Source organism: Heptranchias perlo, chromosome 13, assembly GCF_035084215.1.
Source record: "Heptranchias perlo isolate sHepPer1 chromosome 13, sHepPer1.hap1, whole genome shotgun sequence".
NCBI lineage: Eukaryota > Metazoa > Chordata > Chondrichthyes > Hexanchiformes > Hexanchidae > Heptranchias > Heptranchias perlo.
This window is the reverse complement of record NC_090337.1, coordinates 11187852-11211276: the sequence shown is the minus strand read 5'-3', so window position 1 is coordinate 11211276 and position 23425 is coordinate 11187852. Positions and strand designations below refer to the sequence as shown.

The 23425-nt window shown below is 44.3% G+C and overlaps 1 protein-coding gene across 3 annotated transcripts in view; it reads left to right on the top strand.

Annotated features, from left to right (window-relative positions):
- aadac (arylacetamide deacetylase) overlaps positions 1–20058 on the top strand; it is a 60717-nt gene extending 40659 nt beyond the window's left edge. For all 3 annotated transcript variants that reach the window (XM_067994967.1, XM_067994963.1, XM_067994966.1), the window contains 4 exons: positions 2903–3125; positions 10304–10373; positions 16050–16221; positions 18110–20058. In XM_067994967.1, coding sequence (XP_067851068.1) covers positions 2939–3125; positions 10304–10373; positions 16050–16221; positions 18110–18718 — 1038 coding nt within the window. In that variant the 5' untranslated portion in view covers positions 2903–2938 and the 3' untranslated portion in view covers positions 18719–20058. The remainder of the gene's footprint in view (positions 1–2902; positions 3126–10303; positions 10374–16049; positions 16222–18109) is intronic.
- Positions 20059–23425: the final 3367 nt, after the last annotated feature.

Sequence of the window (23425 nt, the reverse complement as noted above, 5' to 3'; positions counted from 1 at the left end):
GCTGGGAGCAGCTCTGCATGAAGGAGCCTGCAGATGTCTGCGACCAGCTGGCGACTCAGTTTGAGCCTTTGTAGGCACTGCTCCTCAGAGAGGTCCAGGAAGCTCAGCCTCTGTCTGCAGTGCCTCCTGCGATGTCGGCCCTCCATTGTTCCCCTCTCTGCTCTTCTGCAGGTCCTTGTGGCGCACCTCTGTCTTGTGGAGCTGCAAGTCCTGGAACTGCACGCCGTGCCTGCCGAGGATGGTGATGTGCCTCCTCCTCAGATGTACTGCTGAATACAATCATTGCGTCCTCCATCCTGAAGATGTCAGTTTGAGCGGGTCCAAAAAGTAGGTAAATATGTCTGAACACAAGAATTCTGAGTGTGACCAAAAAAAATCTGAGTCGAAACACAAAGAACTCTCAGTGAAAGGCTTGTCTGAGGGAACTGCTGCCCTGCTGCAAAAACTCACCTTTTATCCCCATCTGTCAAACACTGGTTTAAAGGTCAAAACGGCTCCCGGCTGCAACTCGCCTCCATTTCCATGGCGTTTTTCAGAGGCCGCGGGAAACGTTAAAATCCTTTCCTTGCCTCAATCAACATAAAATTAAATACTTTTAACAAGTTCAACTCCCTTAATTACTGCTTTAAATATCGGCCCGCTGCGACATTCGGCCTTCTGAAGCGTACACGCACCCAGATGCGTCTGGGTTAAACGTGGAAGTCGGCGGGTTGGAGTCGGGAATCGTTCCCGCTCCATCAAACCGCGATTTTGATTGCCCCCCCGCCTCCCCCAACCTACCGGACTTGGGGGCTAAAATTGAGTCCAATGTTTCCAGGAATCAGCAGCACTGGTGAGAATACCTACGAGGTGCCCCTCTAATGAAATGCATATGTAGTAAGCTTTCAGTAGCTCAATAAGATGCCTCCATAACAAAATGGCAGTATGGTAAACCAAGGGTTAATATAAGTGGCCCATTTTGCTAGCTAGAATTAGAACAATGAGCTTTTCAAATGAGTTTATCCTTGATCATTCGTTTATGTTATTAATTTCCTGTATGAAAATGTATGCTTTATTATGAATCAAGCAAAGCGATATGATAAGCTGAATTCTGGGGTAAGCAGGTGTAGGGAGTGTTGTTTTGCAGCTACCTAATGCATGGATCCTTATTTCGGACAAGGTCGAAAAACATCCCAGGCCTGAGATAAGTGAGACTCCCTCACTGGTACCAGTTAATCTAAAAGTAGCCTCATTCACACAGAGCGATCTGCGGGACATTCGAATGGCAATGACAGATTACATTCCAATACCGCTGATTTAGCAAACCACAAACTATGAACTAGCATAAGCCCAATTTATATCTAGCTCTTGGCTGATATGAACACAGGATCCTATTACAGGTCTTTGAATAAACAAACATCCTCCATAACAAAGGGCAGAAACAGCATGACATTTGTGAGGGGCAAAAGTGATGGACGCTAGTGATCTGTATTAATCAGGGATCTGCCAGCAATATGCAAACATCAGGATTGCACATGTATGGATCGGGCAGTATGTAATGTACCACAGCTCAGTCATTCAATTACTTCAGGGTCTGCTGCTTAGCAAATTGATGCCACAATCAACAGAGAACAGTCAACAGAGAAGAAGGGGTAAATTTTAACGGGGAGCCGGGCAGAGGGTTGGGGGAGGGAATTCCTGACGAGAAACCCGGAAGGTTTCCCGGACGTCCTTACGATCTTGACGTAAGGATGCCTTTCGTTTTTTTTCTGTAGGTTTCCCGCCCGACAGGCTAGCCGGATTGAGAGGTTGGCTGTCAGTTGGACGCGAGAGTGGCCAGGGAGCGGAGGCCAGCAGGTGGCCGGGGGGGGGGGGGGGGGGCGGGGGGGGAGGGGGTAAGGGGGGGTCAGGGCTGGGGGTTATCAGGGGTCAGTCATCGGATCAGTCATCGGGAGGAGTTGGGAGTCATGGGGGAGTCAGTCATCGGGGTGGGGGGTGGTCAGGGTCGGTGGTCATCGGGGGTCAGGGGTCATCAGGGAGTCGGTTATCCGAGAGTAGGTTGGTCATCCGGGGCGGGGGGTCACGGTCGGGGATTCATTCGGTGGGGGGTTGGTCATCAGGGTTGGCGGTCATTGGGGGAGGTCATCAGGGGCTGAGTCGGTGGGGGGGGTCGGACCTTGAGGAGGTTGGACATTGGGGGTTCTGAGATCGTGGGGTGGGGGTCGGAAATCTTGGGTGGGTCGGACATCGTGGAGAGGTGGTAGATTGTGGCGGGTGGTCGAAGATCGTGGAGGGGGTCGAAGATAACGATGGGGGTCGGACATGATGGAATGCTGGATTTACACCCCAACTAATATTGCTCATAAAATCAGGCCGGGTGTAAACCAACGTTGCCCCGATCCCATCACTTTCCCACCAGGCAAGTTAGGTTAAAATTGCCCCATTTTTGTTTAAATTTTTGTGTCGCGAAACAAACCACAATGTCTCTCAATCTTCTGGTGAGTGGTTTTAGCACTGTTCCCAAAAGGACGACAACAACAATAACTTGCATTTATATAGCTTAGTAAAACATCCCAAGGCGTTTCACAGGAGCGATTATCAAACAGAATTTGTCACCAAGCAACATAATGAGACATTAGAACAGATGATCAAAAACTTGGTCAAAGAGTTGGTTTTAAGGAGCGACTTAAAGGAGAGAGTGATAGAGAGGTGGACAGGTTTAGGGAGGGAATTCCAGAACTTAGGGCCTAGGCATCTGAAGGCATGGTTGCCAATGGTGGAGTGATGAAAATCGGGGATGCGCATGAGGCCAGAATTGAAGGAGTGCAGAGATCTCGGAGGCTTCTAGGGCTGGAGGAAGTTAATGCATTTGTTCTAATGGTTGGGGTAACCTGAATATCTGCTTCTCTTTGTCTAAATCTAGGCAGAACTGACTGAACTCATTGGGCTCAAACATTACATGGAGGTGATGATGGTTCTCACTGCAGCAGAGACAGTGGCCCCTGCCTCTGACGAAAATGTCACTGTGATGGACACCACATTTAACAAGGTCCCAGTTCGCGTCTATGTGCCGAGCAGCCGGAATCTGGGACTGAGGCGAGCGGTTGTTTACGTGCACGGTGGCGGATGGTGCATAGGAAGTGCAAGTAAGTAGTAAAATCATCCTCTAAAGAAAGAACTTGCATTTATACAGTGCCTTTCCCGACCTCAGGCCGTCCAAAAGTGCTTTACAGCAAATGAAGTACTTTTGAAGTGTAGTCATTGTTGTACTGTAGGAAGTGCGGCAGCCAATTTGCACAGAGCAAGGTCCCACAAACAGCATTGAAATAAATGACCAGATAATTTGTTTAAGTGGTGTTAGTTAAGAGATAAATATTGACCTGGACACCAGGGAGAACCTCCCTGCTTTTCCTTGAAATAGTGCCAAGGGATCTTTTACGTCCACCTCAGAGGGCAGACGGGGCCTCGGTTTAATGCCTCATCTGAAAGACGGCACCTCCGACAGTGCAGCACTCCCTCAGTACTGCATTGGGAGTGTCAGCCAAGATTATGTGCTCAAGTCTCTGAAGTGGGGCTCAAACTCATGACCTTGTGACACAGAGCTGGGAGTGCTAACACTGAGCCAAGGCTGACTCTAGTCTGCTGCAAGTTGGATACAATTTTTAAAAATTAACTTTAATAGATGCAATACACAGTATTTCATACCAGGCCTTTTGTACTGTTTGATTATTAATTGAATTAAATAATATTGTTGTTAAAAACCTTCTTCCCTCAGGTAAATACAATGAAAACTAGAACGATTTTTTTGTCCTACTTTTTCCCTTTTATTCGCTCAGTTCTTGAAGATTCTGACCTGAACCTGCAGCACCTCACCTAAAAGTGACCAATCTTAATGTGTGAACCTTGACAGTCTTGGGAAGATATTCAACCATGCTTGGGTGAGCCCTTTCCTGTTGTCCCCAGTGTCTACAATACAACAAAGTTCCCTAGATGGTAGACAGCAGGGATGACCTAGAATCGTAGAATTATAGAATGATTCAGCACAGAAGGAGGCCATTTGGCCCGTCGAGTCCGTGCCGGTTCTCTGCAAGAGCAATCCAGCTAGTCCCACTCCCCTGCCCTATCCCCGTAGCCCTGCAATTTTTTTCCCTTCAAGTACTTATCCAATTCCCTTTTGAAAGCCATAATTGAATCTGCCTCCACCACCCCCTCAGGCAGTGCATTCCAGGTCACAACCACACGCTTTTGTTGACCGGAGGTCACTGGTTATGGTTATTGGCTTAGTACAAAGAGGAGAAGAGTCAATTCTCTCTTAACTCTCAATTCGCTTTATTCACGTCGTTAGATCATATACATATAGCTTATACGTCTGGTTAGATATAGACATGCAGTTTGCACCAGGTTATACAGTTTTATACCCAAACTAGGATCTAAACGCACACCCACTAGGTTTCTCTGACACTCCCTGAGTGGTCACAGAATATAAAGGCTAATACCCGAAAAGGAGAGCTGACGCTGGCCAGGCATTCCGTTCTCTCTCTCTTTTGACGTCATCTCTACGTCCCTGACGTAGGTCCTTCCACTTCTGCGATGGTTGGTCTCCGGAGTCTTCGCTCTGGCTCCACGCCCCAGATTCTTCATTTTTATTCGGAATCTTATCTCTTCAAGTTGTGCTGTCTCTCTCCCTTTGGTTTAGGCTTGCTCGCCTAGTCCGTGTCTTCTCCTCATTGGCTCTGTCCCAAGGACTTAGGTAGCATTACCTCATTACTCCTTTTCTAAATAAGGACTTGTGTCTTATCACATCTCCTTTGTCTTTCACAAAACTTAGCTAATTCAAACTGGTTCCAGCCAGCTCAGGCCAGCGACTGAACTCAGGTTACTTCAGTTCAAAAGTTGTTTTTCCCTGTGTGTCAGCAGTTCAGAATAAACTCAATAGTTTCTGCAGCCCCTGGCCAACACTTTGTAAAAAAGTTTTTCCTCATGTCGCCTTTGGTTCTTTTGCCAATCACCTTAAATCTATGTCCTCTGGTACTTGACCCCTCCGCCAATGGGAACAGTTTCTCTCTATCTACTCTGTCCAGACCCTTCATGATTTTGAATACCTCTATCAAATCTCCTCGCAACCTTCTCTGCTCTAAGGAGAACGACCCCAGCTTCTCCAATCTATGCAAGTAACTGAAGTCCCTCATCCCTGGAATCATTCTAGTAAATATCTTCTGCACTGTCTCTAAGGACTTTACATCCTTCCTAAAGCGAGGAGCACAGAACTGGACACAATACTCCAGTTGTGGCCGAACCAGTGTTTTATAAAGGTTCAACGTAACCTCCTTGCTTTTGTACACTATGTCTCTATTTATTAAGCCCAGGATCCCGTATGCTTTCATAACCGCTTTCTCAACCTGCCCTGCCACCTTCAACGATTTGTGCACATATACCCCCAGATCTCTCTGTTCCTGCATCCCCTTTTAGAATTGTATCCTTTAGTTTATATTGCCTCTCCTCGTTCTTCCTACCGAAATGTATCACTTGGCATTTTCCTGCGTTGAATTTCATCTGTCACATGTTCGCCTATTCTACCACCCTGTCTATGTCCTCTTGAAGTCTATCACTATCCTCCTCACTGTTCACTACCCTTCCAAGTTTTGTGTCTTTTTCAAATTTTGAAATTGTGCCCTGTGCACCCAAGTCCAAGTCATTAACATATATAAAAAAAAAGCAGTGGTCCTAGTACCGACCCCTGGGCACCACCACTGTACACATCCCTCCAGTCCGAAAAACAACCGTTCACCACTACTGTCTGTTTCCTATCACTTAGCCATTTTCGTATCCATGCTGCCACTGCCCCCTTTATTCCACGGGCTTCAACTTTGATGACAACCTTATTATGTGGCACTTTATCAAAAGCCTTTTGGAAGTCCATATACACATCAACCGCATTGCCCTCATCGACCCTCTCTGTTACCTCATCAAAAAACTCAATCAAGTTGGTTAAACACAATTTGCCTTTAACAAATCCATGATGGCTTTCCTTAATTAATCCACACTTGTCCAAGTGACTGATAATTTTGTCCCGGATTATCGTTCCTAAAAGTTTCCCCACTACCAAGGTTAAACTGACTAGCCCTGTAGTTGCTGGGTTTATCCTTTTTTGACTTTGATTGACTTTAACCCTCTTTAACTCAAGGACACTGGGGTGAGATTTTCAACTTGCCTCATAAAACTGGCGGATCTGTCGCCCGTTATAGCAACCGCCCGATTTTCACTTCCATTTGTTTCAATAGAAATGAAAATCAGGGCATTGCTGTAACAGGCAGCTGGTCTGCAACATCAGATCTACAACCGGGCATTAAACTGGAAATCTGTCCGACTATATCCAATTGTACAGCCACTATCTCTGTTAATTTTATTCCTCTTTGACCCAGGGAAACTGTATCCAATTGTAGAGCCCCTATCACTATTGATTATATCCCCCTCTATCCCAGGGACATTGCAAACAATTATAGAACCCCCTCAGTGCTACGGCTGAAATAAACTAAATAAATCTCAGTAAAATTTGGTGCATATATATATATATGTATATTCAGCTTTCTTTTCAGTACCAGGAATGGGGCCTCTGATCCTGTCTGGGTTCTGTGCTGCCATCATCAGTGCCCAATGGTGCAGCTAGGAATGGAAATGTTGCTTTTCCCCAACTTATGGCAATGACCATCGGTCTGTCGTCACGCCAAATCATTTATATTGCAAATGATTTAAATCAATGAAATATATAAATGCAATACAAACCCTGTCTCTGCCCTGTCAGGGTTGCCCTTGTGTAAGAGGCCCCAGCTGCTGCTATCTCACACCCACCTTGTCTCTCATCCTCACGCTTCAACAGGCAACTGTCAATCAAGGGCACCTGTGCAACGTGCTGCACTCTGGGAGTTGTAGTCCCTCTCCCCATTTGGTCCAACGTTAAATCGGCAGGAAAGGACTACAACACCTGCCCTGTCCCGCACTGGGGCTACGCCGCAATTACAACGGCTGCAAATGTTTTCTTCCCCCCCCTCTCTGTGCGACGTTTGGTTGAAAATAACCACGGTAACTTAAAGAATTCTTATAATGTGGTAATCTTATATGGAACAAAATGAGTTTTGCCAGAAAAAAAATCATTCTGCGTGCATCCAATTCAAAGCGAATTTCACAAAAATCCAGCACTGAGGGAGAATTCTGGTATCTGTCGTCTGTTGTCTCCAATGTGAGTCAATTAAACTCTTCAGACGAGGGCACCTGTGCCCTGATTAAGGTGGCACGTTCTGTGAGAATAAGGTTTGCAAAGCCATCGTGTGTTTGTGTAATAAAAACAGAAAATGCTGGAGAAGCTCAGCGAGTCAGGCAGCATCTGTGGAGAAAGAAACAGAGTTAACGTTTCAGGTCGAAGATCTTTCGTCAGAACTGGGTTATTTTGCTTGATCTGCAGCCCATCCAACACCTTAAACATCCACTCCCTCCACTACCTTCGCACTGTGGCTGCAGTGTGTACCATCGACAGGATGCACTGCAGCAACTTGCCAAGGCTTTTTCGACAGCATCTACCAAACCTGCGAACTCGACCACCTATAAGGACAAGGGCAGCAGGTGCATGAGAACACCACCATCTGCACGATCCCCTCCAAGTCACACACCATCCCGACTTAGAAATATATCGCCGTTCCTTCATGGTCGTTGGGTCAAATTCTTGGAACTCCCTACGTAGCAGCACTGTGGGAGAACCTTCACCACACGGACAGCAGCGATTCAAGAAGAAGGCCCACCACCACCTTCTCAAGGGCAAATCGGGATGGGCAATAAATGGTGGCCTTGCTAGTGGCATCCATATCCCGAGAATGAATTGACAAAAAAGGGGGAGGCAGGAGAATTGGCCCTTATTTCTTTGACTGGCCGCCAGTAGGAAGCTCAGCAGTCGACATATTCTGCTTAGGTTTCAATCATCTCTCTACACTACACTTGATCTTCGCGAGAAGGTCGAACTGCTAATCTAAACATATTCATCCAGTTCTTTCTCTGAAAGATGTTAGTTGACAGCATTACCTGCTGTAAACGGCAGTCAAGCCCATGGACCGATAAGAACTCAAATAGCACCAGATGAGCCTTATGAAAGATCACCTCAGGTCAAAAATTACTAGTTGTTGCCAAAATGATACCCGGACTTCAAGGGTTACTTTACATGGAGAAATTACACAAATTGGGGTTGTATTCTCTAGAGTTTCAAAGCTTAAGGGGTGATCTGATCGAAGTTTATAAGATATTAAGGGGAACAGATAGGGTGGATAGAGAGAAACTATTTCCGCTGGTTGGGATTCTAGGACTAGGGGACACAGTCTAAAAATTAGAGCCAGACCTTTCAGGAGCGAGATTAGAAAACATTTCTACACACAAAGGGTGGTGGAAGTTTGGAATTCTCTTCCGCAAACGGCAATTGATACTAGCTCAATTGCGAAATTTAAATGTGAGATAGATAGCTTTTTGGCAACCAAAGGTATTAAGGGATATGGGCCAAAGGCAGGCATATGGAGTTAGATCACAGATCAGCCATGATCTTATCAAATGGCGGAGCAGGCACAAGGGGCTGAATGGCCTACTCCTGTTCCGATGTTCCTATGTTTTGTTTTGGAAACAAAATTGAACCAAGACTCAACTGCAAGTGAACCATGTGCCCATCAAAACTAAGAATATAAGAACAGGAGTAGGCCATTCAGTTCCTCGAGCCTGTTCCACCATTCAATTAGATTGTGGCTGATCTGTATCATAGCTCCATTTACCTGCCTTGGTTCCATATCCCCTAATTCCCTTACCTCACAAAAATCTATCAATCTCAATTTTGAAATTTGCAATTGACCCCCAGCCTCAACAGCTTTTTTGGGGAGAGAGTTCCAGATTTTCACTCCCCTTTGTGTTAAGAAATGCTTCCTGACATCACTCCTGAATGGCCTAGCTCTCGTTTTAAGATTATGCCCCTTTGTTCTGGACTCCCCCCACCAGAGGAAATAGTTTCTCTCGATCTATCTTATCAAATCCTTTAGTCATCTTAAACTCCTCAACTAGATCACTCCTTGATCTTCTATACTCGAGGGAGTACAATCCCAGCAATGCCAATAAAGCAGTTCTGCCTCCCTTTGTTGAGAACTTGAGCTACGACTATATCCTCGAGAGTGTCACGTAAGTCACGGGTCGAACGCTGCACTCAGGCCTACTCCACCTTAAGTCCCGATCTCGGCCCCACTGTCCATTCACCTGACGAAGGAGGAAGCCTCCGAAAGCTTGTGATTTTCAAATAAAATTGTTGGACTATAACCTGGTGTTGTAAGATTGTTTACATTTTTCAACCTCAGTCCATCACCGGCATCTCCACATCATTACTAAGTGCAACAGCACTATTTGGTGGCAGCAAAAAGTACTACATGATATCTGCTTATCTAATTCTCATTACAGTTGTCAGCTGGGCTCTGCTGTAGCACTTCCGCATGTGACTCGGAGGTTGTGGGTTTAATCTAGGTTTGCCAACCCTCCAGGATTGTCCTGGTGTCTCCAGGAATTAAAGATTGATCTCCAGGACATTGCTGCAAGCAACTCCGGAGAGCAATCACAGGGTCACTGAAAAAGATTTGTGTGTTTTTTCATTTTCCTTGAACACTTTCATTTGTTAGTTGTAAAACTATTGGAGATGGGCAAAAAAGACTGACAGTCAAGAAGCATCCAATCGGGTAATGATTAGACTGTTCGCTTTCCAGTTGGCCGTGGGAAGGCAGTGCGCCCGGGAGGATGGACGCGTCAGGCGACCAATGGGAGTAGCGTGGAGGGGGGCGGGTCAGTTGGAGAGCGGAGGTCACGAAATCCTCCAGGAATAAGTCCAACCAGAGTTGGCGACCCTAGTTTATGTTAATCCGAGGCCAAGTCAGCAGATGTGAAAGATCCCATGGTGCTTGTTGAATAAGAGCACCGAGCTCTCCCGGTCTCCTGGTTGACATCCCACCTTCAGCTGACACAATTGTAAAAAGCAGATTAACTGGTCATTAATCTCATTGGCTGTTTGTGGGACATTCCTGTGACAAATTGGCTGCTGTGTTTGTCAAAACATTAGTGCCTGCAGTTTAAAAGTAAATTATTACATGTGAATTGCTTTGGGGATGTGGTAAGATGAGATATAAGTGCAATTTCTTTCTTTATATATAGCCAGCTGTTTCCCTTGGCGGGGGGGGGGGTCCTTCCATATTTTTTTGGCAAGTATATTTGAATTGAAGCAGTTTGATACTCCAGATTATCTAATCTTTCATTTCATTTTCAGAAATGCAACCGTATGATGTCCTGTCAAGAAAGAGTGCAGCCGAACTAAATGCAGTGATTGTTTCTGTTGAGTAAGAACTATTACTGTCTTTTCTTCTCAAAATGAGCACTGTTGGAGAATGGATGATTTATTTTATTTGAACCCTGTAATCATAAAACCTCAAACACCCACATTAAATGCTTCTCGGGATTGTTAAGGGCAATTCTAATAGGACTATATGATAATAAAGAGTAATTTTGATAGATTTATTGTAATTGCTCAAGATGTTTTTGACAGATTAACTGTTGGTTATTATTGTATTGCCCAATCCATCACAAATAAGAAAACATACACATGAATCAGGCAGCTGAGGAATCAAACATGTCAAGACTAGGTTTCAGAAAGCAAAAGCTGCTGCAAAAAAAGGGCATCTTTTTGATCAGTTATATGTAGAATTATAAAAATGAGCAGTTAATCCAAGTGCTTTCTAGACATCCTTTATTTATTATTCATTCCCAGGAAGTGGGCATCATTGGCAAGGTTGGCATTTACTGCCCATCCCTAGTTACTCTGAGAGGGTGGTGGTGGGCCACCTTCTTGAACTGCTGGTAGCAGTTTGATAGGCCAGCTAAGAGTCAACCATGTTGGTTTGGCACTGGATTCACATATAGGCCCAGACTGGGTAAGGATGGCAAGTTTCACTCCCTAAAGGACATTAGTGAACCAGTTGGGTTTTTACAACAATCCAAAAAAATTCTTTTACTGATGCTAGCTTTTTTAAACTGAATTTAAATTCTTAAATTGCCAAAGTGGGATTTGAACTCATGTTCTCAGGCTTTAATTAGTCTAGGCCGCTAGATTACTGGTACTAGTAACCCAACCACTACACTACCTTACCAGGCCAAGTGAATCTTGTTCCATGGCTCTTCATTCTGTCACTGGTAATTGGTTCTTTGCCCCTGCTCACCCTACATGCAGTGCACAGCGTACATCCCATCTGCTATTGTACAACCTCAGTGGACACCTCCTGTTTTCCTGAGCTAAAGTTGAAGCTCATGAAATTGAGGGCAAATTATTGACCTGGTTAGGAAATTGGCTGAGCAGCAGGAGACAGAGAGTAGGGATAATGGGCAGGTACTCAAATTGGCAGGATGTGACTAGTGGTGTCCCACAGGGATCTGCATTGGGGCCTCAACTATTTACTGTATTTATTAACAATTTAGATGACGGGATAGAGAGCCACATATCAAAGTTTGCCAATGACACAAAGATAGGCAGCATTGTTAGCAAAGTAGATGGAAGCATAAAATTACAGAGATATTAATAGATTAATAGAAGATAAATTAAAAAGCAGGACCTCAAAGGTAGTGATCTCAGGATTACTACCAGTGCCACATGCTAGTGAGTATAGGAACAGGAGAATAGACCGGATGAATGCGTGGCTGCAGGGATGGTGTAGGAGGGAGGGATTTAGATTCCTGGGACATTGGGACCGGTTCTAGGGAAGGTGGGACCTGTACAAGCGGGATGGGTTACACCCGAGCAGGACCAGGACCAGGACCAGGACCAATGTCCTCACAGGGGTGTTTGCTAGTGCTGTTGGGGAAGGTTTAAACTAGAGTGGCAGGGGGAAGGGAACCTGAGCGGGGAGTCAGAAGGGAGTAAAGTTGAGAGCAGCAAGAGAGGGGAGGACCTGGAGGAAATTTACAATACAAATAGTACAAACTGTTGTTCAAGAACAAGTGAAAGGGAAAAGCGTAGAGCAGCAGAAAGAAAGTGTACTTTAGGCACTACAGATAAAGTGAAAACTAGAAGGTGTAAAGCGATTAACCCAGCATCAAAGCTGAAGGTCAGGCTAGGGTGTGTGGTCCAACTAAGAGTTCTATATACAAATGCACGGAGTAGAAGGAATAAATTAAATGAACTACAGGTTCAAATTCAAATTGGAGGGTATGACATGATAGCTATTACGGAGACATGGCTGCAGGATGGTCAGGATTGGGAACTAAATATACCGGGTTAGAAGGTCTACAGGAAAGATAGGGAAAATGGAAGAAGGGGAGGAGTAACCTTAGTGATTAGAGATGAAATCACTTCAATGATAAAGGAGGATATAACGAGGGGTAAGCAGCCAACAGAGACCTTATGGGTTGAATTGAGAAATAGAAAAGGATCTAAGACTATAGTGGGAGTTGTGTATAGGACCCCTGGCAGCAGCTCTGAAGTGCTAGATTGTATAAATGCAGAGATTAGACAAGCGTGTAAGAAAGGCATAGTGGTCTTAATGGGGGACTTTAACCTTCACATAGATTGGGAAAAGCAGACCAGCAACTGTCAAAAAGGTAATGAATTTCTTGAGTGTGTCCGGGATAGTTTTCTACAGCAGTATGTCCTAGAAGCAACAAGGGGGCAAGCCATACTAGATTTAGTAATGAGTAATGAACCAGATTTAGTTAACAGCTTAACTGTGCGCGAACATCTATCCAATAGTGATCATAACATGATCGAGTTCAAGGTAGTGTTTGAAAGGGAAAAAAGTGAATCAGCTGCTAAGATTCTAGACTTGGGTAAGGCCAATTTCAATGGGATGAGACAGAGACTGTCCACAGTAAACTGGGCAAATCTGTTAATGGGTAAAACGACTGATGATCAGTGGGAAATGTTTAAAGAAACATTTAACGTGATACAGAATTGGTTTATACCCCTGAGGGGCAAGAAATCTACTTGCCAAAAAAAACAGCCATGGACAATTAAAGAGGTAAGGGACAGTATAAGACATAAGGAAAGGGCATACAAAAAGGCAAAAAATGGCACTGATCCTGGTGAATGGGAAAGATACAAAGATCAACAAAGGGTCACAAAACAGATAGTAAGAGCTACAAAAAGAGAGTATGAAAAGAAACTTGCAAGGGATATCAAAACCAATACGAAGAACTCTTATAGTTATATTAGGAAAAAGAGGGTGGTCAGGAGCAGTGTTGGCCCCTTAAAAACTGAAAGTGGGGATATTGTCATTGACAATGGGGAAATGGCGGACATGTTGAACAATTACTTTGCGTCAATATTTACAGTAGAAAAAGAGGATAGCATTCCGGATATCCCAAGAAAACTAATATTGAATCGGGGACAGGGTCTCAATAAAATTAACATAAATAAAGCAACAGTAATGAAGAAAATAATAGCACTAAAGAGTGACAAATCCCCAGGACCAGATGGTTTCCATCCCAGGGTTTTAAAGGAAGTAGGTGAGCACATTGCAGATGCCCTAACTATAATCTTTCAAAGTTCTCTAGATTCAGGAACTGTCCCTCTAGATTGGAAAATTGCACATGTCACTCCGCTTTTTAAGAAAGGAGAGAGGAGGAAACCAGGGAATTATAGACCAGTCAGCCTAACATCCGTTGTGGGGAAAATGCTGGAGTCTATAATTAAGGATAGGGTGACTGAACCTCGAGAATTTTCAGTTAATCAGAGAGAGCCAGCATGGATTTGTGAAAGGTAGGTCGTGCCTGACAAACCTGATTGAATTTTGAAGAGGTGACTGAAGTAGTGGACAGGGGAATGTCAATGGATGTTATTTATATGGACTTCCAGAAGACATTTGATAATGTCCCACATAAGAGACTGTTAGCTAAGATAGAAGCCCATGGAATCGAAGGAAAAGTACGGACTTGGTTAGGAAGTTGGCTGAGCGAAAGGCGACAGAGAGTAGGGATAATGGGTAGGTACTCACATTGGCAGGATGTGACTCGTGGAGTCCTGCAGGGATCTGTCTTTGGGCCTCAATTATTCACAATATTTATTAATGACTTAGATGAAGGCATAGAAAGTCTCATATCTAAGTTTGCCGATGACACAAAGATTGGTGGCAGTGTAGATAACATAAAATTACAAAGCGATATTGATAGATTAGGTGAATGTGCAAAACTGGCAAATGGAATTCAATGTGGACAAATGTGAGGTCATCCACTTTGGATCAAAAATTGATACAACAGGGTACTTTCTAAATGGTAAAAAGTTAAGAACCGTGGATGTCCAAAGGGACTTCGGGGTACAGGTACATAGATCATTGAAGTGTCATGAACAGGTGCAGAAAATAATCAATAAGGCTAATGGAATGCTGGTCTTTATATCTAGAGGACTAGAGTACAAGGGGGCAGAAGTTATGCTGCAACTATACAAAACCCTAGTTAGACCGCATCTGGAGTACTGTGAGCAGTTCTGGGCACCGCACCTTCGGAAGGACATATTGGCCTTGGAGGGAGTGCAGTGTTGGTTTACTAGAATGATACCCAGACTTCAAGGGTTAAGTTACGAGGCGAGATTACACAAATTGGGGTTGTATTCTCTAGAGTTTCAAAGCTTAAGGGGTGATCTGATCAAAGTTTATAAGATATTAAGGGGAACAGATAGGATGGATAGAGAGAAACTATTTCCGCTGGTTGGGGATTCTAGGACTGGGGGGCACAATCTAAAAATTAGAGCCAGATCTTTCAGGAGTGAGATTAGAAAACATTTCTACACACAGGGTGGTTGAAGTTTGGAACTCTCTTCCGCAAACGACAATTGATACTAGCTCAATTGCTAAATTTAAAACTGAGGTATATAACTTTTTGGCAATCAAAGATATTAAGGGATATGGGCCAAAGGCAGGTATATGGAGTTAGATCACAGATCAGCCATGATCTTACCAAATGGCTGAGCAGGCACGAGGGGCTGAATGGCCTACTCCCTGTTCCTATGTTCCTATGTTCCTAAGTGAATGGGCAAAACTGTGGCAACTGGATTTTAATGTAGGCAAGTGTGAGGTCATCCACTTTGGACCTAAAAAGGATAGATCAGAGTACTTTCTAAACGGTGAAAAGCTCGAAACAGTGGAGGTCCAAAGAGACTTAGGAGTCCATGTACATAGATCATTAAAATGTCATGGACAGGTACAGAAAATAATCTAAAAAGCTAATGGAATGCTGGCCTTTATATCTAGAGGACTAGAATACAAGGGGGTAGAAGTTATGCTGCAGCTATACAGAGTCCTGGTTAGACCGCACCTGGAGTACTGTGTTCAGTTCTCGAGGGCAATTAGGGATGGGCAATAAATGCCGGCCTTGCCAGCGACGCCCACATCCCGTGAACGAATAAAAAAAAAGTTCTAGGCACCGCACCTTAGGAAGGATACACTGGCCTTGGAGGGAGTGCAGTCTAGATTTTCTAGAATGATATCTGGACTCCAAGGGTTAAATTACAAGGAGAGATTGCACAAACTAGGGTGATTTGATCGAAGTTTTTAAGATATTAAGGGGAACTGATAGGGTAAATAGAGAGAAATCATTTCCGCTGGTTGGGGAGTCTAGGACTAGGGGACATAGCCAAAAAATTAAAGCCAGGACTTTCAGGAGTGAAGTTCGGAAACACTTCTACGTGCAGAGGGTGATAGAAGTTTGGAACTCTCTTCCACAAACGGCAGTTGATGCTAGCTCAATTGTTAATTTTAAATCTGAGATTGATAGATTTTTGTTAGCCAAAGGTATTAAGGGACATGCGGTTACATCCAGATCAGCCATCATCTCATTGAATGGTGGAACAGGCTCAAGGGGCTAAATGGCCTACTCCTGTTCCAATGCTATGTTCCTATGTTCCTCAGCTGCCTGACATATTTTTAGTTGAATAGCTGGAGAGCCTGGAGAGCCAGCATGCAATATTTGCTGCCGATACTCGGTCGAGTTCTGATAGCCATCGGTTATTTTCTATCCCCATTTTTTTTCTCCAGATACCGATTAGCACCGGAGCATCATTTCCCTGATCAGTTCAATGATGTTTACACTGTGGTGAAGTACTTCCTACAGCACGATGTGTTGGCTCAATACTTGGTGGATCCGGGCAGAGTTGCTGTGTCAGGAGACAGCGCTGGTGGGAACTTGGCTGCCGCAGTAGCTCAGCAGGTACAGTTACAAATACCACCAATGGTTTGTGAAAGTTATCAAACCTGCATGTTTTTGATTGCTTAAATTATAATATTTTTGAAATGACGACTGTTTCGCCCAAAGTGGCCATTTTCTCATTCTCCCATGGCTCGTGCCAAATTGGGGACTGCCCTCCTTAGCTTGGTATACAATCATAGAATCATAGAGCACAGAAGAAAGCCATTCGGCCCATTGAAAGAACTATCTAATTAGTCCCACTACCTTGCTTCTTCCCCATAGTCCTGCACATTTTTTCCTTTGCAAGTATTTTTATTTATTCGTTCGTGGGATGTGGGCGTCGCTGGCATGGCCAGCATTTATTGCCCATCCCTAATTGCCCTTGAGAAGGTGGTGGTGAGCAGCCTTCTATAAGTGTATGTTTGGTCATGATCTCTGGAATTCAAATAGGTCGGGGAACAAAAGGGTTCTGCTCGTTAGTGGTCCTGTTGGCTGGAGTGATGTTCCATGTCAATGGTTGCGTTACTGTGTTGGTCTGCTGTCTCTCCTGGGAGTTGTTTGGATATTTGGGGGTGTGGGGTTTAGTTTGTGCTGAGTGAGACTCAAGGTACAGGCTACTACCTAATACATCTGTTGTGCGAGGGAGAAGAAGAAGCAACATGAAAATGGTTGTTACTCTGGCACCATAAGGCAATCGTATTGAATTCCATTTGTTACACCGTGTTAGCGAGGGTCTATCGATTCCCACCTTCCCTTTTAGTAACACGATTCTGAAGTCCTCCACTGAAGCTAATTGAGGGAAGGGCGAAAAACTTTAAACAAAGAATCAACACTATCCAATAATATGAACATCACAAAGTGTCCAAGAAAGAATTGGTTTGTTTCTGGAGATTGAGGGATGTGATAAGCTGGGTGTTGAACTATGAAAAAGGAGCAGCCTCATTGGGCCTATTCACCTCTAATTTATTCATAATATTGTTATACCCACAATGCGATGCTAATACTGTTTAATAAAAAGGAAATGACCATTTCATCTGTTTTTGGTAGCATTGATTGTGCGGGGATTGTCAGGCAGGACACTAGAAGAACTCTGGACTTCTTCAAATTGTGTCGTGTCCACCAAAAACAGGCAGACTGGGCCTCAGTTCAACATCTCATTCATTCCTGACAATGCAGAACTCTCTCAGTACTGCACCAGTTCAGCACAAAATCTAGGCTGACACTCCAGTGCAGTACTGAGGGAGCAGTGCACTGTCGGAGGTGCCGCCTTTCAAATGAGACATTAAACTGAGGTCCTGTCTGCCCTCTCAGGTGGATGTGAAAGATCCCATAGCACTATTTCGAAGAAGAGCAGGGGAGTTCTCCCTGGTGTCTTGGCCAATATTTATCGTCAACAACATCACTAAAACAGATTATTTTGTCATTATCACATTGCTGTTTGTGAGAGCCTTCTGTGTGCAGATCGGCTGTTGTGTTTCCTACATTCCAAAGTGACTACATGTCAGAAAGTATTTCATTAGCTGTAAAGTGCTTTGGGATGTCCTGAGGTCGTGAAAGGTGCCATATAAATGCACGTCTTTCCTTTGGTGTGTCCGTTCAGATTATGTGGTAAAGGTCTGGAGTGGGGCTTGAGGCAATAATCTCCTGACTACCAACTGAACCAAGTTAGATACACAGCTTGACGTACAAGGAGAAGAAAGATAAATATTTTGTCAGATCTAAGTGACTGGCTTATTGCGTATTTGACATTTTCTGCTTTTATTTCAGATTTGCAGCTTTTCTTTCTAAGAAATCAAGTAATATCTTGTGTGATATTAACCCGTTAAAATTGCCGTACAATCATGTCTGTATGTTAATACATTTACGTAGTAATTTTGGGCATTTACTAATGAAAGGGAATGCCTTGCAGATTCAGGAGGATCCAGAGGTTCAAGGAGAGATCAAGATTCAAGCGTTAATCTACCCTGCACTTCAGACCATTGACTTTAACACTCCTTCCTACCAGCAAAATGCAAACATGCCTATCCTTCCCAAGTCCTTAATGCTCAGGTTTTGGAGTGAATATTTCAGTCGCGACAAGTCGCTGCTGAGAAACATGATGAGCGACAGCCACATGACCCTAGAATCGAGGCGCTTGAGCGACCTTGTGAACTGGAGCGTCCTGCTGCCGCAGAAATTCAGAAAGAGCTACAGGTACGTCCTCCCGGGCCGCGAGAACTCGGACTTCTCCGCCAAGGTTCCTGGGATCTTCGATCCGAGGGCCGCCCCCCTCCTGGCGGGGGACGAAAAGCTGAAGGCGCTGCCGTGGGCCTACATCGTGACCTGCGAGTACGACGTGCTGCGGGACGACGGGGCTATGTACGTCATGAGGCTTGAGAAGGCGGGCGTCCGAGTGACGCACGAGCATTACGAAGATGGCTTCCACGGTGCCATGATGTTCATCACGTGGCCGACCGATTTCGCAATTGGCCAGAAAATGATGAGCCGTTACATAGACTGGCTGCAAAAGAATTTGTAAATAAATTTTAAAGGAACATCGCGTCGGTCCCCTGCTAAATACCCACAGTACGTCCACACCTCTGAATTGTCGCCAAGTGTTTTTTTTTTAAATGTTCTTTTTCCCCCCGAATATCATTGTTTTTAACCATTTATATTTGACTGAAATAAGTTTGGTCAGGGCTTTCATCATTTTAAATGACTGATTTAAAAACAAATCACTTTTTTTGTGAGGTAAGGAAGGAGAAGGTTGTCGTTACTTGGGTCCAGGGGTCGCCAACTCTGATTGGACATAGTCCTGGAGGTTTCATCCTCCTGCCTCCAACTGCCCCACCCCCACACACCCATCATTGGTCGCCCAACATGTCCATCCTCACGGTGCCCCGCCTTCTCACACCAATTGGAAAGGGAATAGGTTTTTCGTTACCTGATTGGATGATTCTTCACTGTAAGTCAAAAATCCTTTTTTCCCATGTTCAATATTTTTACAACTAGTGAACAAAAGTGTTCAAAGAGAATTTTTTAAAAAACACAATTTTTTATTGCCCCTATGATTTTTCTCCTGGGTTTTTTTTTATTCGTTCATGGGATGTGGGCGTCGCTGGCGAGGCCAGCATTTATTGCCCATCCCTAATTGCCCTCGAGAAGGTGGTGGTGAGCCGCCTTCTTGAACCACTGCAGTCCGTGTGGTGATGGTTCTCCCACAGTGCTGTTAGGAAGGGAGTTCCAGGATTTTGACCCAGCGACAATGAAGGAACGGCGATATATTTCCAAGTCGGGTTTTACTCGATGCAGTGTCCTGGAGATTAATCTTTAATTCCTGGAGACTCCAGGGCAATCCTGGAGGGTTGGCGACCCTACTTGGGTCCTGCACAGGGACCTCACCCATGCCTGTGACTTTTTGCCCTATCAAACACCAAACTTTGAGGAGAACTGCCTGCGCATCAGCAGAGCTGAAAAAAGTCTTTGTTTCAAATATAAGGATCGAAAATTTTATTGTCCTCTTTTCAACTATGAAAATTACTGGGTATTTACTCCATAAACCAGAATGCCTGACCCCAAAGTCAGCAGTTGCCTCTGTATCTTCATTCTTGGTGGTCCCCCCTGCTCCTCAAATCAACAATTACTATCCTCTTCTTTTATACATTTTGTTCCTATTTTGTATCGTCTTGCCTGGTACTGTCACCGTGCTCCGGGTGTACCCATAACATTATGGGGTAATAATTAAGTGCCATGTTATGTATTAACCCTATTCCCTGTTTATGTGCTGATTGTGCATAACACATAATGTAATGCGATCACTTGTCCTCTTCGTATCACAAAATAACATTAAAATTGTTGAGAAAAAAAATCCTTTCTTCATTTCAGATGTCTCTGTGTATTTTGTTATTCAGAGAATAATCAATTGGGTGAATCAGCTGACTTGGTTCCACGGTCTGGAATTCCCTCCCTAAACCCTTTCGCCTCTCAACTACCCTCTCTTCCTTCAAGACCCTTCTTAAAACCCACCTCCTTGACCAAATTTTTGCACACCCCTCCTGATCTCTCCCTCTTTAGCTCACTGTCTGTTTTTCCTTACGCCTCTGCGAGATGTTTTGAACATTTTTCTACGTTAAAGGCATTACATCAATGCAAGTTGATGTTGGTGTTGTTAATGATGGTCTCACCACAATACAATGAGTGTTGCAGAAATGTGGAACTGATTTCCAATATTTTTAACACGTAGATTTTCTGCGTTAAAACCCCCAAAGTAGACCAACTCTGCTAGAACAGCCATGAAATACACTGCACAGTGTGGCATGAGGCTTTACAGCCCGAGAAGAGCCCAAGGTTGATCCATGATCTGTGCTGAGATAACCCAATTCAGCCAAGACAGCAGCTGGGTATTACCATTAGCTACACCATTCCTGGGCTAGGGAGGGGGAAATATTGGGCAGGTATCCCTGTACTGATTGTTATCCACTGATTCTTGGAAAGTAAAAAGAAAGACTTGCGTTTACATAGCGCCTTTCACAACTTCAGGACGTCCCAAAGCACTTTACAGCCAACTACGTACTTTTGCAGTGTAGTCATTCTTGTAACGTAGGAAACGCAGCAGCCAATTTGTCCACAAACAGCAATGTGATAATGTCATCTCATCTGAAAGGCGGTACCTCTGACAGTGCAGCACTCCCTCAGTGCTGTACTGGAGTCTCAGCCTAGATTTTGTGCTCAAGTCTCTGGAGTGAGGACTTGAACCCACAAACTTCTGACTCAATAGGCGAGTGTTTCCACTGAGCCACTGTAATGCACACACATGCATCTCGGGTGAGGAAAAGATCAGGCTCAGCTGCGATGACCCTGAGCAGTCAAACAGCTGGCAGACTCTCATTATTCAGGGTCTCGCAAAAAGAATGGCCACATAGAATCATAGAATGGTTACAGCATGGAAGGAGGCCATTTGGCCCCAAGAGTCCATGCCAGCTCTCTGCAAGAGCAATCCGGCTAGTCCCACTGCCCCGCCCTATCCCTGTAGCCCAATAAATTTTTTCCCTTCAAGTACTTATCCAATTCCCTTTTGAAAACCACGTTTGAATCTGCCTCCACCACCCCCTCGGGCAGTGCATTCCAGATCACAACCACTCGTTGTGTAAAAATGTTTTTCCTCATGTCACCTTTGGTTCTTTTGCCAATCACCTTAAATCTATGTCCTCTGGTTCTTCACCCCATCGTCAATGGGAACAGTTTCTCTCTATCTACTCTGTCCAGAACCTTCATGATTTTGAATACCTCTATCAAATCTCCTCTCAACCTGCTCTGCTCTAAGGAGAACAACCCCAGCTTCTCCAGTTTATGCATGAAACTGAAGTCCCTCATCCCTGGAATCATTCTAGTAAATCTCTTCTGCACCCTCTCTAAGACATTCACATCCTGAAGTGTGGTGCCCAGAACTGGACACAATACTTTATGTCCTCTTGAAGTCTATCACTAACCTCCTCACTGTTCACTACCCTTGCAAGTTTTGTGTCATCTGCAAATTTAAAAATTGTGCCCTGTACATCCAAGTCCAAGTCATTAATATATATCAAAAAAAGCAGTAGTCCTAGTACTCACCCCTGGAGAACACCACTATACACCTCCCTCCAGTCTGAAAAACAACCATTCACTACTCTGTTCCCTATTACTTAGCCAATTTCGTATACTTGCTGCCACTGCCCTCTTTATTCCACCGGCTTCAACTTTGATGACAAGCCTATTATGCAGCACTTTATCAAATGCCTTTTGAAAGTCCATATACACCATATAACCGCATTGCCCTCATTGACCTTCTCTGTTACCTCATCAAAAAACTCTTATCAAGTTGGTTAAACACGATTTGCCTTTAACAAATCCGTGCTGGCTTTCCTTTACTAATCCACACTTGTCCAAGTGACTGCTAATTTTGTCCCGGATTATCGTTTCTGAAAGTTTCCCCACTAATGAGGTTAAACTGACTGTCCTGTAGTTGCAGAGTTTATCCTTACACTCTTTTTTGAACAAGAGTGTAGCATTTGCAATTCTCCAGTCCTCTGGCACCACCCCCGTATCGATGTTTGGAAGACTATGGCCAGTACCTCCGCAATTTCCACCTTTGCTCCCCTCAGCAACCTGGGATGCATCCCATCCGGACCAGGTGACTTATCTATTTTAAGTACAGCTAGCCTTTCTAGTAGTTCCTCTTTATCAATATTTAGCCCATCCAATATCTCAATTACCTCTTCACTTACTGTGATTTTGGCAGCATCTTCTTCCTTTGTAAAGACAGATGCAAAGTACTCATTTAGTACCTCAGCCATGCCTTTTGCCTCCATGCGTAGATCTCCTTTTTGGTCCCTAATTGGTCCCACCCCTCTTCTTTCTACTCGTTTGCTGTTTACATGCCTGCAGAAGACTTCTGGATTCCCTTTTATGTTAGCCGCCAGTCTATTCTCATGCTCTCTTTTTGCCCCTCTTATTTCCTTTTTTGCCACCCCTCTGAACTTTCTATATTCAGCCTGGTTCTCACTTCTATTATCAACCTAACATCTGTCGTAAGTCCCTTTTTTCTGCTTCATCTTACTCTCTACCTTTTTTGTCATCCAAAGAGCTCTGGCTTTAGTTGCCCTACCTTTCTCCCTCATAGGAATGTAACGAGACTGTACCTGGACCATCTCCTCTTTAAAGGCAGCCCATTGATCAATTTACAGTTTTACCTGCCAATCTTTGATTCCAATTTACCTGGGTCAGATCCGTTCTCATCCCACTGAAATTGGTCCTCCTCCAATTGAGTATTTTTACTTTAGAGTGACCCTTGTCCTTTTCCATAGCTAAGCTAAACCTTATGATACTATGATCACTGTTCCCTAAATGTTCCCCCACTGATACTTGGCCCACCTCATTTCCCAGAACCAGATCCAGCAATGCCTCCTTCCTCGTTGGGCTAGATACGTACTGGTCAAGAAAGTTCTCCTGAACACAGTTCAAAAATTCTTCCCCCTCTTTGCCCCTTACCCTATTACTATCCCAGTCTATATTAGGTATTCCAACATGATTTGCCTGAGGTACTAGAGGGCTGTTTGGATGGTACTCCAACATCTACAGACATTGCCTGTTTCAACAGGTTCTGCAAAAACTTTCTTTTAAATACAAAATGGAGTCCTGGACATAAAATGGACTCTTCAATAAAAACCTTTCATGCTAGTGTTCCTAACAGAGGTGCAGTTGTTGGACG